Source organism: Saccopteryx leptura, chromosome 2, assembly GCF_036850995.1.
Source record: "Saccopteryx leptura isolate mSacLep1 chromosome 2, mSacLep1_pri_phased_curated, whole genome shotgun sequence".
NCBI lineage: Eukaryota > Metazoa > Chordata > Mammalia > Chiroptera > Emballonuridae > Saccopteryx > Saccopteryx leptura.
Genome location: NC_089504.1, coordinates 23,978,499 through 23,995,918, shown reverse-complemented (window position 1 = coordinate 23,995,918; position 17,420 = coordinate 23,978,499). Strand labels below are relative to the sequence as shown.

General features: G+C 40.0%; 1 protein-coding gene across 7 annotated transcripts in view; it reads left to right on the top strand.

The window, feature by feature from the left end:
- MUSK (muscle associated receptor tyrosine kinase) overlaps positions 1–17,420 on the top strand; it is a 92,442-nt gene that overhangs the window by 40,553 nt on the left and 34,469 nt on the right. For 4 of the 7 annotated variants that reach the window (XM_066365626.1, XM_066365624.1, XM_066365622.1 and 1 more), the window contains 2 exons: positions 5,947–5,976; positions 11,285–11,409. In XM_066365626.1, coding sequence (XP_066221723.1) covers positions 5,947–5,976; positions 11,285–11,409 — 155 coding nt within the window. The remainder of the gene's footprint in view (positions 1–5,946; positions 5,977–11,284; positions 11,410–17,420) is intronic. The other 3 variants (XM_066365625.1, XM_066365623.1, XM_066365620.1) reach the window with 1 other exon arrangement.

Sequence of the window (17,420 nt, the reverse complement as noted above, 5' to 3'; positions counted from 1 at the left end):
TGCATCTGAGACTGAAATAAAAACAAGTCACTTCATGTGGCTTGTCTCTGAATTAGTTGGTAAACACTGCGTGCTTGTAATCATTATTCATCATCCATATTTACAAGCTAGGAAAATGTTACTATCTCAAAGGCCACAGAAATGTTTCCAGCCCAAGCCACTTTAGAAGACCGTGATGTCGCAGACAGGCAAGCCTTCCTTTGAGAAGAGAGTCGCTGTCTGTGAAGGGGCTGTGTATGTTTTCTAAGGGACTTGCTTTCTGATTCCTTCAGAGATGGAGCCACAGCGGATAAACCTCCAGCACAGCTCTGCTTCAAAGGGGACGGACGTGTAAACAGTGGCAGCAGCACACCGGGGTCGGGTTTATTTGCTTTAGCTACCAGGAAGTCAGGAAAAAGAAGCAGGTATTGGCTTAGGTTTATCATGATGTATATCAGATTTTTTTTTTTTTAATGACTGGAAAGCAAAACAAGAATCAGTTCAGAAACCATGCATCACAGAACCTCAATGCGATCACTTTACAACCATTTTCCTGGGCCGTTTTCTCTAGTAAAAAAAATAAAAACAATCAAAATGACCCTTTTTGTTCTTTGTGATGCTTATCTGTCTTCTCACAGGCATTTCTGACTTAATGATTTCTAAAATAGGATTCAAGATGAGATAAATGTAGTCTTTTATGAACAGATTCAAAGAATCCAGTATCAATTAGCATCCATTTTAATAACAGGGACTGAAGAATGGATTTCTCTTTGTACAGAGTGACTCCTTTCTTCTTGGATAATTGAGGAATGGATGTAAGCATAGACTTTTTTTTTTGTGTGTGGCAAGGACAGAAACAGTTAGAGAGAGGGACAGATAGAGACAGACAAACAGGAAGGGAGAGAGAAGAGAAACATCAATTCTTCCTTGCGGTTCCTTAGTTGTTCATTGATTGATTTCTCATATGTGCCTTGGGGGGAGGGGGCTACAGCAGACCGAGTGACCCGTTGCTCAAGCCAGTGACCTTGGGCTCAAACTGGTGAGCCTTGCTCAAACCCAATGAGCCTGAGCTCAAGCTAGTGACCTCGGGGCCAGGTTCGACGCTCTATCCACTGCACCACCGCCTGGTCAGGCAGCATAGGCTTCTAACACCTACAAAAAGGACATGGAAAGTGACCAACATCTGGAATATGACCAGCTAAGGCAGATTGAAATTCAAAAATAAAGTAAAAATTTAAAAACTCTTTCCTTCAAAATCAGATGGGAGAACAGCTTTCATGAGCCTAGAAGACTCTATAGATAGAAATAGCTTGAGAGAGAGAGAGAGAGAGAGAGAGAGAGAGAGAGAGAGAGAAAGGGACCTGCCTTCAATACTTTCTAGTGTGTTAGTTGCTGTATGAATTACTTTATACAAATTATCTTATCTCATCTTCTTCATAAATCTATGAATTGGGAGTTGTCATCTACATTTTCTACATGAAGAAAATGAATCAGAGGAATTGAACAGTACAGTAACCTAGATTAAACAGCTAGAAAGCATTAGAATGAGGATTCAAACCCAGATCCACATGCCTGGACTGTTTTAAAGGTATTGTATACAACTAACTGTAAGGAATCGATCCTATTCATCCAATTTTGATTTCCCAACTTCTGAGCACGTCTTTAGAAAAAGCCCCAGAATGTTGTTCTTATGAATAGCAGATAGTCAGAGATTTCTCTAAGATATTGACTATGAAGAAAATTATAAGCAATGCCATCCCGCAAGGAGTCAAGAATGTGCTGTCACCGTCTCTGTGAGACTTGTACTCTAGGTAGCTAAATTGCCATGATCTTCTTGGCACTCCACACCCTTGCAGTCAAAAGAATGCAAACTCACAGTTCAGCCTGTTTTCTCTGCCGGTTTTGTTTCCTCTCCTCCGCATGGTCTACGTGGCCAGCATAATTTTACTAACTGTACTTCTCAAACTTGTACCAGGAAACCTGGATGCCTTTCCCTCCTCTTGAATTACAAGACATTTCCTTTCCCACTAAATTCCTTCTGCAATCAACTACGGCTGCGAATTGAGCAGGACAAACTTATTTTTATCTTTCTTAGAATCAAATCTTATTCACCCACACACACAGACATAAACACATAAACAAGTACTGGTTCACATTCAAAATTGGAGAGGTAGGCCTTAACAAGAGCAAGTATAAAAATGAGTATTGCATTCTCATGACTTGCAATAACCTAACTGTATTATTATATGACTGCAAATAAAAAGTTATGCAAAGTTATATCCATAGAAGTAGAGTATTTAGAAAGAGTCTTGCATTCTTTGAATTTGTGAGATGAGAATCTGTGTATGCTAGTTTCAGTTCCTGGTCAGTTTAGTTGATAAGAGGTTCAAAAGTGAGCATTAGGATGGTGAACAGAGGTTAGCATGCTTGGACAAATGAAAGTATTTTATGGATTATTTTTTGGTCCAGTGAACTAGGTCATATAAATGATCATTAAATATAAGAAGATTGGTTTTCATTTGATTTGTAACATTTTTTTTTGACAGAATTGTTTAAAATGGATTGATTAGTACTGAGTTCCCCATAAATTATTCAAGAAAATGATGGGTGTGTTACTTAAGTTGGATGTTGATTAATCTTAGGTTATTTCAATAAAAGAAGTCTCTGATTCTTTATTCTAAGTGTCCTACTGAATAATCCCAAGAAAACAGAAAAGCAAAATGCATCTCTAATTCAACTCTCTTTTTGTCTAATTATTGTCTTTTCTCTGCAAGAAATTATGTGGGACTCTAGGGGGAAAAAAAGTAAAGTATACTACACTGCTCCCTCCTTCCTCCCCAAAGGAGGTTACAAATCAGTCTGGAAGATAAGACCACAGATTCGTTACATGTAAAGCAATTAAATGAGAATTTAGAAATCAAATTGGAATAAAGACTGTAAAGCAGGAAATTTTAAAATGGATAAGTGGTAAAAACAATAAGTTCAGAAGTCAAAAAGGATCATAGTAGTCGAGGCAAGTAGGATACAAGGACAAACAAGGACTACAGTTTGACTTTGAAATGACAGGTGCAAACACTGAATAAATACACTCGAGCTTGAATAGATTTTGCAGATTATGCTTGTATAATTTTCTCTAATTTCAAGTAACCTTGACTGTGTGTGAATGCGTGTACATATGTGTGTTTATTAATACATAAGCATATATAAATATATATGTATAAAGATGTAGATTTGCATTTATGCATGCAAAGAAATTTTGAGAGTCTATATATGAACATGGAACTTCTGATAAAGATTTCTAAGCCTCCTTCTAGGAAAATGGCAACTCTTTGACATTCTTCCATCTCCTGAGCTGGCTCTCCATATCTGTTGTAGAGGAATTGAGGGCATTCTTCCAAAATTTCACACTGCTTCCAATTCCAAGCAAATCAAGTAACGTGAACAATTGTCATGACAATAACAACAAAGTGAAAATAGGGCAGGAAAATGGCACTGTCCTCAGAGTACACTTTGAACACAGCTCAGTAAAAGATCGCTGGAGCAAAAATGAAAGGAGTCTCAGCATTGACCTGAACCTGCTCCCGAACCCTAGAAAGAGTAGTGTAAGAGCGGAAAATACTGAGTAAGTAAGATGTTCAAACCTTGCCAGGGCCCTTGAACTTTAGCAGAATAAAACTTTGGAGATACAGCAGCTAGAGAATCAGGCACTTCCATGCCCGTCTCAGCCACTTATAAATACTTTGCTGGTAGAAAAAAAATAGGATCATTTTTTTTCCAGGCATAGAAACAAGCACAATTGTACTGAGGAACGAGAAAGACATGTCTAGCCCAAAGGCATTCAAATAAAAATTTTCAGGCCATATCTGGTTCATCTATGGACCTTCATCTACTTCTCTTGATTAAGGGACGTTACAGGAGATCTCTGCAGTTTTCAAGAGTCTACACGTGACCGTTTTCACTATGGGAAAAACTCATATGGATGCAATACCTGTGCTTTCACCATTAGGGATGGTGGAAGAAAACAAAAAACTATTGCTTTGTTCAGAGCTACATTTGACAGACAACTTCTACATCCCTTTTTAACCATAAATGTATTTAATTTAGACATGTCAACAAAAGAATATTCAAACCTTTTGGAAAGTTTTGTAAGAGTGTTTTTAAGTCAAAATTTTGAGGACATGCCCAGAAGCAGGATCTCAAAGGATTGAGAAAAAGCTCCGGAGAATGGCAGTTTTAAAGCTTATTTTATACATTAGAATCAAAGGAGGAAACGTAAGGAAGGTGCATGAAGTCCTTTGGCGGTAGATTGAGGAGGCGGGAGAAAGCACAGCGGTGGGTAGAGGGAGGATAGTTAATAACTGACACTGATGGCTCTTGGAGATTATATGCGGGGGACAGGATGACAAGGAGGGCTTCTGTGGTCTCGTGCTTTGCTGGTCTTGTGCTCAGTGCCTGTAGTTGTATCTTGGAGGGGTTTAGAAAAGAAGATTACTCTGACATTTCAAAGGTGTGTTATCCTAGATGCACAAGAACTGTGGACAGGGATCACGTTAGGTACAAACTGGCCTTTGCTAAGGAAGCTGTAGGCCTGGGATGGGACTCCCCGCATGGCCTGCCCAGTTAGAAATTTCAGATCAGACCCTCCTGTGTGGTTACACTCAGCCATTGAGCTTGTCAGGGCTGCCATGTGGACCCTCTGAGCATGTCAGGTTTATCACATAGCCCCTTTCTTGTTCACAGGAGTTTTAGGTAGTTTTTGACCTTGATACTTAAAAAAATAAAGTAAGGATGTGCCACTGACTTGACTGGTGGAGGTAGGAAAAGTTTAGACAAAGTCTAAATGGGAAATTCTAAGTTCACTTATATTTAAGAGGATTAGGAGTTAAGTGTGAAAATGAGGCCTTCTTACTAAGATGCCAGGTACAATGCTGAAAATGGTTGGCTCTGTACCTGCAGCAAACCTGTGGATCTCAGATTCCTCATCTGGAGAATGGGCTGAACAATATTGATTATGTACAATCAGAGGGATAGTGTCAGTGTGTGAGAACATCCATTATCTGTGAAGAACTATGCAAGGGGTTCTTAGCATGAAAAGTAGTTAACACCAGCATTGCTATTTTATATTTATAAACATGTTGCACTTAACTTATCACTAATTTGAGGAAAGGTCTAAGTTGACATGAAAAAAATAAAAATAAACCTTCCCAGAAAGAGAACTAGAGTCCTATGTGGGATCTCTATCTGATAAATTTATGCTAAACACTTCGTAACAATTTGTTGCTCTTTTCTAGGATTTTTTTTTTAATTTGTAAGTTCTCAATTCTGTATACCCATTTTAGACATTTTTACATTTTCTTTGTAGCTTGCTTCACCCGTGTTTTCCTAGACAATGAAGAGTTGATCCTCTCTGCTCTCTGCGCAGCCTCAGAGCTGCAACAGAGAGAATTTCTGTTGGTGAAAGGCTCTGTTCTGCAGAAACCCCCTAATCCTCTGTTTACCACAACATGAGACCATTGCCATAGAAATGATAGCTGAGATCCCAGATTCAACATCACCGACTCCACAGCAGGGCCTCCTAAGAGGAGAAGCTAAGCTAACAAGAAGAAACACGATTTGCAAGAACAGAGTAGGCAGTCTTGTTACCTTGAAAGAAAGGGTCATTGTCAATATTAAGATAAAAACGCATGAATGAGCTATGTTGTTGGGTATGCTGCAGCTTATTTTCTGTGTTGTACTGCCTGACTAAAAGTAGCAATTTGAAGTTTTACATCATTTGATCGTTTGCTTTGAAAAGGTCAGCAGTTTCCCTTGACTGCATTTGTTTCTTATTTCAATAAGAAACAAGCCGATGCTAATTAATCTTGTTGCACAACTGGTATTTCTGTGGTCAAAGATTTTCCTTTTCATGACATGTTGTTTTTTGTTTGTGTGTCTATTTTGTTTGTTTTGTCTTGTTTCTATTAATAGAAGAAAGTGAACCTGAGCAAGATAATAAAGGTATTTTTTCTTTCTGCACTGCTTCTTTTTAAATGTATGCTTCTATGCAACCGTTTTATTTCTTCTGACCTTATAAACAACTCTAAGTGCCTCATTTTGTAAGACTACAAATGATGTATGGGGAGTATTAAGTCAGCATTTAACAGAGTGTTACTAGATCGGCTGCTTTATTATATAATATACTTATTGACTATTGTATTAAGAAAAGATTGAGTCAATAAAAATGTCTAAACTCAGATTCCAAACTCTGAAAATGCAAACAAAGTGAAATGACATAAATTAGCATAACTATAAATCTCACACAGATTGGAATGGAAAGTAACCAACCCTTGGACCAAAAACCTTTTGGGGAGGGTGGAGGTGTTACAATTTTTGAAGAAATGTGGACGTACCAAGGTGCCAGCTTAGATTTTTTTAATTTTTATTACTTTAAGAGGATAAGCAGCATATAAATCCTTCAAACCAAACCAAATCAAATAATTTTTCATTGTACACGGATATATATATATCTGTATATAGTGGAAAATATCTGGAGGAAAATGGTTGAAAATCGGGTTTGTTAGGGAAGATTAAAATCCTCTCACAGAGAAACTCTTCCTTCCAAGAAAGCACCTTCCATCCTGATTAAGACTCAAATTTTGTGCTGTTCTAACCTAAACTTTATATTTCTTGGGCGAAATTCACAAACTCTCATATAATGCATTTTGGCTCTAGGAATAAACTGTAGGCTGGTGTTCGAAACAGCTCCTCCTTATCATAGTAACTCACATAAGGTACTTGGGATGTGTCCCTATTTCTAAACATCAGGCTGTTTACAACTAAATTTAGATAAAATCATTTCACCTGCTCCTGTGTCATTATGTTTTTAGTTTAGTTTTGTTTATGTTTGTTTTCAATTTTCTCCTTTCAGCCATTTTTTAAATTTAAATCAGGTAACCTTAAAACCTCTTGGAGGGAAACTAGAAAATAAAGAAAGAAAGAAAAAACACAAGAGAAAATGAAATCCACGCAAGCTCATTGTGTCCTCTGAAATAATTGCTGAAACGGGTTTTATGAGGGACATAGGTATTCCTGTGGTCTTATTCCCTTACCAAGAAAAGAGAGGCAATTCATCTCAAGCCAAACTACTCATTCATTTCAGGACTTAATTGAAATCCCTAGGAGGCTTCCCATTACTCCACCAGTGCAATCTCAGAGTGAATAACGGCTGTATCTCCTTATTTCAATTTCAGATTAACCCTTGCAGTGAAAATCAATAATAAAACTTTTGTATTTGAAAGTGCTTTGAAAAATGGAGACAGAGAGAAAATGAGAAGAATGCATTCTAGTTACATTATAAAAGACTTTGGAGTCACTGGCTGCTTAAGCCCAGTTTTGAATATAAGATTCTCAACCTGCAGTTAGCACTGTAAACTTACCCAAGAGAAATTGAACGTCCAAGCTCATGACTAGATACCACGAAAGGAAAGCCAAAGATAAACAGATTGCCCGTGTCTGTTTTCCATGTTGCAGATGAACAATATGAAAACAAGTGGGAAAGAGCTCACAGTGAATTGGAGAATGATAGCAACACTGTTGAAAGAACATTGGATAATTTTTTTCCTTTAAAAATCCATATCAAAAGTTGTAGACATTTTCCAAATTACTAAGTAACATTATTCCCTTTGCATTAAAGAGCTTATTTATATAGCAAAAAACACTTTTATATTGTCTTAGTTGTGGCCACCACTAAAATGACGGGAGTTTGTTATTGAACTATGAATATGTTTATTATTGCAGCTGTATTATTATCCATGGAGGTTAGTCTGGTATTTATTTTTAATTGCAACTGGCTTTATTGTTCTCAATGTTTGATAAATGTGGTGGAATTCCTTTTACCACCCCTTCACTTTTTATGCTTAGAACCAGCAAAAAATACAGATGGGTATAAAAATATCAGCATCATCGCTGATAAAACTGGATTGAAAAACAAAGCTTTCTATTCCTTCATCCAAAAATTAGTCTAATACAACTTCTATTTCCTCATCCTCTTCAGCCCCTACCCACCCTTCCACCTTTCGCTCTGAGTTGTAGGATGCAGAAGTCCTGACCTGGGGAACTGACCTCCTGCAGGTCGACCCCACACCGTTCCTTGTCTGCAGTGCAGCTGGGAGGATGCAGGCCCGGAGAGGGCTGAGGGACTCGTGCACAAGTCCCTTTCCCCAATCTCACCAATCAGAGGAGTCACTCATTCATTCATTTAACAGATATTTATGAGTGCCTATATATGGAAGATTCTAGATCATCTATCTATCTAGCTATCTATCATCATCTGTCTGTGTATCAATCAGCCTGTCTAAATGAACAAAGCCAGCTCCGCCCTTGTGATGCTTCCATTCCAGGGGAAGAGACAGCCACAAAGCAAACAAACAAATCAATAGTTAGGATGATAAATGCCAGCAGTCTCACATTTGTGAAGCCACATACAAAACAAAAACAAGGGTAAAACCAAGGGGTCCAGAAAGCATTATGAAAAGGAGACATTTGAGTTGACACCCAATGGACATTTGCAACCTTCTTTGAGGGAGGGAAACTGGCAAGGAGGGTGGAAGCTATCTCTCAGTTTTGAAAAAAATGGGGCAAATTTCTGTTTTATCTTTTGGAAAGAATGTGGGAGTGCGGGAGTGACCAGCTTCCCTTTAATTCCTGATGGCTTTTTTCTCTTAACTCTCTTAACGGTGAAACTCATGGTCTGCCAGGGGTACGTCTGCCCCCTTGGGGGAGGAGAGCAGCAGTCTGTCAGCACAGTCTCACATTCATGAAGCCACACGCAATGCCAATAGTGCTCCTTTATGTTCCCTCCTGTGCCCTGCTGGGCCTCCCAGAAGGTTCTGACATGAGACAGAACAGTATATTAATTAAATGAACTCTAAGGCCACATTGAACTCCAGAATGATAACTGACCCTATTTTATTTATCATCTCACATTATGCTTAGCTGTGCTGTGCAATATGGATCACCAGAGGTGTCGCAATAAACCTAAATGATAGTCCTAATAATGTAATACCAGCCAGAAGGGGACTAGGGGAAGGAGCTATAAATTCCAACAAAATAAACCCTCCGTTTACTGCTGTATTTCCAGAAAGAAGTTAAAGTCTCCAAATGAAAACTCATGCCTTTATAAATTAAATAAAGAGCAATCTAAATTTTATTCTTCCCTAATTTCTGATCCTTCTCATCTTCAGCCAGAAGGCTCTCATTCAGGTTCGAGGGTACAGTTAGTGTTATCTTCAGCAGCTGCTGTCTACACTTTCATAGCACCTATGGGATTGAACTAATCCCTTCCCAGTTGCTCAAAGATCCTGTTTTCCTCAGATTCTCAGAGAAAATGGGACTCACAAAATGATTATTGCCATAGTCTCACACTCAAAAAACTTAGGACACACAAGGGGAGAGCCCCAACACCTACAAGAGTTATTTCAGCCAAATGATGAATGTGGACTCAAGTATGTTGTGCCATCTAGTTCTCCATTATTGTTGCCAGAGAACATTAGAAAAACAAGATTACCTAGGTTCACCCTTGCTAGGATGCCAGACTGTCTGTCTGGATGCTTGACATCTGTCTTAGATGTCAAGGGTTCACAACCTGTGAACTTGAGCTAAATTGGAAGAAATCTATTGGGTGCTCAGATGGGGCATTGGGTTTGTCACTCTGGAAGAAATGTATACTGCCTCCTGGCTGGCTGTCTTCTTGAGAAATTTAGAATTTCCAATGGGGAGAGCCTCTGTCACCTAACGTTGATTGATATACTTCCTTTGGACCCATTCAGCTTATTTTCAACTTTTTCCTTACCATTTCACCTCTGAGCTTTGTTGTTCTGGTATTTCAGTGGGAGTGCTCCCTCCACCCACCAAGACAGCCTCCATAGTTTGTGAATTAGGCACAAATGACAATTAGGGGTTAGGGGGCTAGTTCAAAAATCACTACTAATTTCAAGACATGGACAGCAGACAATTGAACCAAGCATGGGCCCTCTAAGCACGGTGCTCTTGGGACTACACAGGTCACTGGCTCTTGGCGTTGACCCTCTGACCACAAAAGCACCTCCACTCTTCATGCTATGAAATTTTTCAGGCTGTAAACATGTCCCTGAGAAAATATTCCCTGAGCCCCACATTTGGCTCAACTTAAGAGTCATTCCCATAGAGTTTCGATCTAAATCTGTTGTGGATATGCCTGAAGCACTTAATACTGGTAACCTCTGCTCAATGCACGTCCTCAGACACGTTACCTTTCTTCAGGTTTCAGGTTTTCTAGGACTTATGCTATTTCAGTAGCAGGAGAAGTATGTGTCCCACCTACCCATTTTTATTACCTTGGGAAAGCACCTTAAATTAACTGGGACTTAATTTGTACAGCCATTTAGTAAGAGCAGGAATCTAGTTATCTCTGAAGCTCTTTCAAGTTTAGCGATCTCGTGATTCGAAATATCCCTCAATTTATTGCACATTCTCTGCCTCATCTCCACACTTTAGCTACAGGTAAAATTTCCTCTCACATCAAAAGACCTTCCTCTTATCTAGTGGGCGAGGATTCAGCCTCAGAAAGGAGTATAAATTACTCATTTTCCTGTCCACACTTTGCCAAAAATTTTCCTTTTCCTTTTGGCCCAGTTTGCTCATTTCATATACTCTCCAAAGATTGACAGATTTTGTCTGTCCTCCCAGGATGATACAGTTGAAGATATAAAACATTAATTAATTATTCATTAACTCAACTGAACATCAATTAGTTGGTCAGGTAGTCTTGTAGGTACTGAATGAAACAGGCAAGGTTTTGGATTGTTGAGAACTCACCGTCTACTGAAGGGAGACAGACAACAGACAAAAATAACCTCAGAAAGTGGTGAGGTTAGTCAAGACAAAAAAAACAGGATGATGGAAAAGTGAATGGGGAGAAGGTTACACTTTGAGTGTAAGGAGGTCAAGGAAGACCTTTGCGGGAAAATAACACTCAAACAGTGCCTTGGCTGGTGCGAGGACCCTGCCACACGAAGACCTGGGGCATGCACGCTCCAGCCGGAGGCCAGCAGAGGCAAGCTCCTAAATTAGGAGCAAGCTTGGTGTATCCTGGACTGCTGAGAAATGTATGGTCATAGCATAAATGGCTTAGAAGCCAGGGCATTGCTTTTGGTATGAGCTTTATGACAGAGGGAACACAGGAGGATTTTATACAGGAAAACATGATCTTATTTGCATATTTTAAAGACCAGTCCAGCTTGACCTTTCCATGTAGGAGAGTCACTAAACATTTCTGTTTTCCTAACAGTTTTTGCCAGAATCCTGCGGGCTCCTGAATCCCACAATGTCACCTTTGGATCCTTTGTGACCCTGCGTTGTACAGCAACAGGAATCCCTGTCCCCACCATCAACTGGATTGAAAACGGAAATGCTGTGAGTGCCACTTGTTTGGAGACTTGTCTGGGGAAGACTCACTGGTGAATTTCAGGAGAGACCATGTTTGTAGAATTACCCTGATCTCTGTCATTGGTCCCACTGCACCTCCATTTTTCAAAGGCTTCCAATATTTTCATCCTAGAAGTCACTGCCATAGAAATGGAACACCATGGGTTTACTTCTTTTGTTATATAATGGAGAATAGTAGAAAATCAAATATTTTTTATGCCTTTGTGTAAAAGGGATGTGCTAGTAATTCCTTCCCACACAAGTAAAATAATTTTCACAAAATTCATCATTTAAGAATTAGCTCAATGCTGGAATTCACTTTGATGAAAGTAACCCAAAATTACAACCCATATCTGTCAACATTTTTTCTTCATTTTCTATACTGGTTATAATAAATAAAATGTATTAAGTGATTACTGTAAGCTGGGACCTTTTCTAAGCACTTGACACAGAAGCATTTATTTATTTATTCTACAAATATGTATTGAGCATCTTTTGGGCATCAGGCACTATTTTAGGCATTGTGGATAGAGGAGCAAACAAAACAGGTAATGGATGTTCCCTGCCCTCAAAAAGCTTACATTCTAGTGGGGAAAGATGAAAAAAATATATGTGTGTGTGTGTGTGTGTGTGTGTGTGTGTGTGTGTGTGTGTGTGTGTGTATTTTTATGAGGATAGTGTCAAATACTATGGACAAAAATAAAGTAGCAAGTGCAGCCTGGTCTCAGGTATATGAGACATGCTTATCAGGTAGAATATTGCAAGGGATAAGGTTATTTCTCAGGAGCAGTCCAAGGTCAGTTCTTTTTATCTATGGTGCATGGCTTCAGTGTCTTAAACCCACTGATTAACCCTTCACTACTCATCAGGGGATATCTATCGACTCTCTAGATGGTCCTCTTGGGGACCCTCTTTCATGCCTCTTTCATCCAGTCCTTTGGGTGGGGTGAAGATGGCTCTCAACATAGCTAAGCAACTCAAACCTTGATCATTCTTCTAAGTGATTCACAGCTATTTTCATTTTTCATGTTTTCAGGCATAGTCTCTGTACAACTTTTTGTTATCTTGGCTGCTGTGTCTATATATTATCATGTTACAGTATATTAACCCTAGTATTTTAAAGTCCAAGTAGTATTCCAAATGAGGAAAAAAGAGAAATGAGAGGGAAAGAAAGAGAAGAACTAGGGCATTACACATCAGAGAAGAAGAAGGGATGGAGAGAGAGAACGGCGTGGAAAATAAACTGTGACTGTGTGCAGAAATGTGGGTGGGTGTGGTAAGCCAGGAGACCTAAGACTACCCCATCTAATGATGGCTGTTTTCACCTAGCAACAAACCCTCAAAAGCTTATGATTCATTTATTAATTTGTTTTCACTCTTGTTTCTGCTGCAGGGTTTTATTACTTTTCTAATTCTTGAAAAAAAATCACTTTTCTCATAAAGTGTCAATAACTTTGGTTCATCTTATCTAAATGTCTACCCTCCATCTCTTCAAAATAAAGCAAATAAATTAATGGTATTTTACAAGCTTGCGACTTGAGGTATGCTAGAATGAGAATTAGGCGGGAGAGTTAGAAGGCCTAAGTTGTAAATGCTCCTCTCCAACTAGTGTGATTTTAGGGGGGCCCATTTGCCGCTCAGACATTGATTTTTTTCCATGTCTGCAATGACAGGGGGTGGCTGGAGATGATCTCCAATATGACATCAGAGCAAAAGTTCTCTGATTTTCTTGTTGCAATAACGTAACCTGTCGTCCTGTTCTTCTTTAGCTCTCACATTAAATTTCAAGTGTCATTTAAAATTTAAATTTTATTTGACAATGCGTTCTGTGGCTTTTCTATGGAAGCTGTTGTAGATTTCTTAATCTTTCAAGTAGGGTAAAGATATGCCATAAGAAATCTGGGGGTGGAGGGCTTCCTAACAGTATGACTTTACTAGTTTGTCTTACTCCATGAAACAGCAATAAAGAACAGATACTTATATTTTTTAAAAAATTCAGTGTTTTCAAAAGGCTCTATTAGTTTAGAACTGGGAAGTGCATGATTATATTCGTTGGAGTTGAGAGTAATAAAAGAGTCAGATGGCTTGAGTTAGTTTTGGTTTTATGGAGACTCCAATTTAATCTTTTAAGATGTGATGCCCAAAAATCAAAAGGCAAAATAGATCCATTGCCTCCGATTCTACAATAGAAATAAAACAAACTAATAATGACTTTCTGCGAAGGAGAAAGCAAAGTACTTCTGAAGTTCCTCTTGCCAGAGAGAACGTGCTGCCCTCCTCGCCAACTTTTGTTCTTGGTGGTACTCTCCAAGTCCAAGTGGAAATTGAGAGATTTTGACTGTGCTGATGCCAATCACAGGAAAGGGAGACAGTTTCAGGCATTAAATGTGGTGTCGGTGGCAAGCCAGAGAGTCCATTATGCAGAACAGGGAGGACCCCACAGCCATGCCATCCTTTCGGGCGGAGTGAATGGGATGAGTGCAGACTCGGGAGCTATTTGGCACAGAAGAAATGAAACAGAGTGTGAAGTGTGGCTCTTTGCTGATACTGCTCACAAAAACTAGGGGCTATTTCAACATGAATATGAAGCAATAAAAAAAAAGCAGCATTTGATTTTTTTAAATTAAACAAGAACATCAGAAAAGCAAATGACAAGTCAAAGAAAGTTGTTCGATTATGCAAATGAGATGCAAAACCAACTTTTATTTCATTGGTGAAAATGCACGATACAAAAGGCTGAAAGTACTGGAGTTTCTGCACATTCCCTAACCCCCTAATTTTTGTGAGCAGTGTACAAGCCAGTGAGCTAACTTCACTAACACACTACTAAGGACAAGTACTAGAAAAGACGGGGATGACCCTGTTCTCCTCTTCTGTGAATACACCAATTGACTAACACCCTGAACAGTTAGAGCCAAAGAACAAGAGAAAGGCAAGCAGTGTGCCCCAACGTGATCAAGAGTTATTTTGCTTTCTTCCTATGGATATGTCATTTATTTTTCAGGAAAATCTATAGTCTTAGATGAACTTCAGAGTGAGCGGTAAAATTCCTGTTGTTTTACAACATTGGAAATGGTATTTTTTTTTTTTTTTTTGTATTTTTCTGAAGCTGGAAACGGGGATAGACAGTCAGACAGACTCCCGCATGCGCCCGACCAGGATCCACCCAGCACGCCCACCAGGGGGCGATGCTCTGCCCCTCTGGGGGGGTCACTCTGCCGCGACCAGAGCCACTCTAGCGCCTGGGGCAGAGGCCAAGGAGCCATCCCCAGCACCCAGGCCATCTTTGCTCCAATGGAGCCTTGGCTGCGGGAGGGGAAGAGAGAGACAGAGAGGAAGGGGGGGGGGGTGGAGAAGCAAATGGGCGCTTCTCCTATGTGCCCTGGCCGGGAATTGAACCCGGGTCCCCCGCACGCCAGGCCGACGCTCTACCGCTGAGCCAACCGGCAAGGGCCAGAAATGGTAGTTTGATGTGAAGGAGCAGAGCTTACTTTTCTAAAAGAAAATATCCTGTATTCTGATAACTGGATTTATTTAAAGTTACACCTATAACATCTCTATTATTTTGGCATTCAATTAAAAAAATGTAGAAAATGGCATGTTGTCTTGCTTTGTTTAATAAATATAGTTTCTAAAATATTTTAAAAGCTTTTCTTATTTATTAGAAGAATTTTATCAAATGAATAGCCAAATCCTCTGTGTTGAATTGTATTTTTAAGTTTTCTTAAAAGGGAGGCTCACCAATATTTTGCATATCTTTGAAGAGGCAGTATTTTGGGTTCAGAGTACATGAGCTTTGAAATCGTCTTACCCTACCAGCTGTATAAATTAAAATAACTATGTATATCAAATTTTGTAGAATATTTTAGCAGCCAGATTGCAAGAGGCCAATATTTATGGCTGTGAGGATCAGAAACAATATGGAAATTTTTCTCAGTCTATTATTCCATTTTCTATGATGCACAGACAGGCATTCCTACAAGGTCCTGAACAGGGACCCACTGGGCCACACCTTAACAGTTCCATGAGGTATGCCCAGCTAACTGGAACTGTCTGCAAGAAATGGCCATTTAGTTCAGAATACCCTCAAAGGCATTTCTATGCTAAGATCAAATCATGATGAAGTTATGAGATTATCCAGCACTGGGGGTAGAGCAGGGGTCGGGAATCTTTTTTGGCTGAGAGAGCCATGAACACCACATATTTTAAAATGTAATTCCGGGCCCTGGCCAGTTGGCTCAGTGGTAGAGCGTCAGCCTGGCGTGTAGGAGTCCCGGGTTCGATTCCCGGTCAGGGCACACAGAAGAGGCGCCCATCTGCTTCTCCACCCCTCCCCCTCTCCTTCCTCTCTGTCTCTCTCTTCCCCTCCCGCAGCCAAGGCTCCATTGGAGCAAGGTTGGCCCGGGCACTGAGGATGGCTCTGTGGCCTCTGCCTCAGGCGCTAGAATGGCTCTGGTTGCAACAGAGCAACGGCCTAGATGGGCGGAGCATCGCCCACTGGTGGGCATGCCGGGTGGATCCCGGTCGGGCGCATGCGGGAGTCTGTCTGACTGCTTCCCCATTTCCAACTTAAGAAATTAAGTACAAAAAAAAAAAGAAAGAAAGAAAAAATGTAATTCCGTGAGAGCCATACAACGACCCGTGTATTTTATGCATTATCCAATAAAAATTAATTTGGTGTTGTCCTGGAGGACAGCTGTGATTGGCAACCATGAACATAAGTGGTAGGAAATGAATCAATTGTAATACATGAAAATGTTTTATATTTTTAACGTTATTATTATTTTTTTTTATTAAAGATTTGTCTGTGAGCCAGATGTAGCCATCAAAAGAGCCACATCTGGCTTGCGAGACATAGGTTCCTGACCCCTGGGGTAGAGTCTCTCAAAACATCATTATTAATATATTAATGATGTATTCAAAATATCTCACAAGTCTATATCACTTTGCCACCTTCAAAAAGGTTTCACAGACATTGTTCTCAGGTGTGAACTCTTGTGCCTATTTAATAGAGTCTCTTGTTTGCCTTCTTTTGTGACACTCTCTCAGAACAGTAACACAGGGCAGAGAGCCTGTCTATCCAGCTCCCTCCAAGCCAGTGCCCTGGGTGACCTGGGGAGAGAACAGTGTATTTACTATAAACACCAGATATAGTCACCTCAGGGAAGGGCTTGGTTTTGCCCAGGCATACCTTGGTGACAAGTCACAGCAATAATCTGAATGCATCCCTTTGATCTTGTAAACCTGCAGGGCAAAAAGACCGAAATGGAGGGCAAAGGGTTGTTTTTATTTTTAGGTCATCAAAAAATACTGACTGGTTGGTCAGGATGATCCATGAAGAAAGAAAAACAAATTCCAACTATGACTAACAAGGCCTGCTGTGCATGAGTCACAAAGTGGATGGAGCCAGGCCTCTGGAAGCAGGGGGAATAGCGTTCAGGGGCCACATTGTAATCAGGCCACGAGCCACATAACCGTTGGTTTATTCACTGAAATACTTCAACACCTGGATCAAGTCCAGGAGAAGGGAGGTCAGGCACTTTAAGGATCACTCATTTTCCCTAGCAATAATGTTTTCAGTGACCTTGAGGAGGTGAATGACTTGCTTAGGTGTGAACATGAAAATAGTTGCAGTTTAGTCGGCACTGGGGTATTACTTGTTTCTGAGTTGCTTCCTGGTGGGCAGATGAAATATATTATGCTCACTTTGTTAAAGATGGCGCTGCCCATGTGGAAGCCCATCACCCAGGTGATGGTACTGGTTGCCCTTCTTGGTTGGGATGGACATGATTATATTAATGTGTGTTGAGGGTGGGCTGTGGGCAGGCAGGATCCTTGTAGCCTGGAGTTTGGTTTTGGGACTAAGCCTTTCCCACCCTTTTTGATGTGGGGTGGTGCACTCTCATGAGGAATCCCATTATGCCTCAGATAAGTGACTTTGTATCAGAGACTTCCTTGTTTGTATATTGGATTAAAGGTTTTGATTTCTACACTATAAA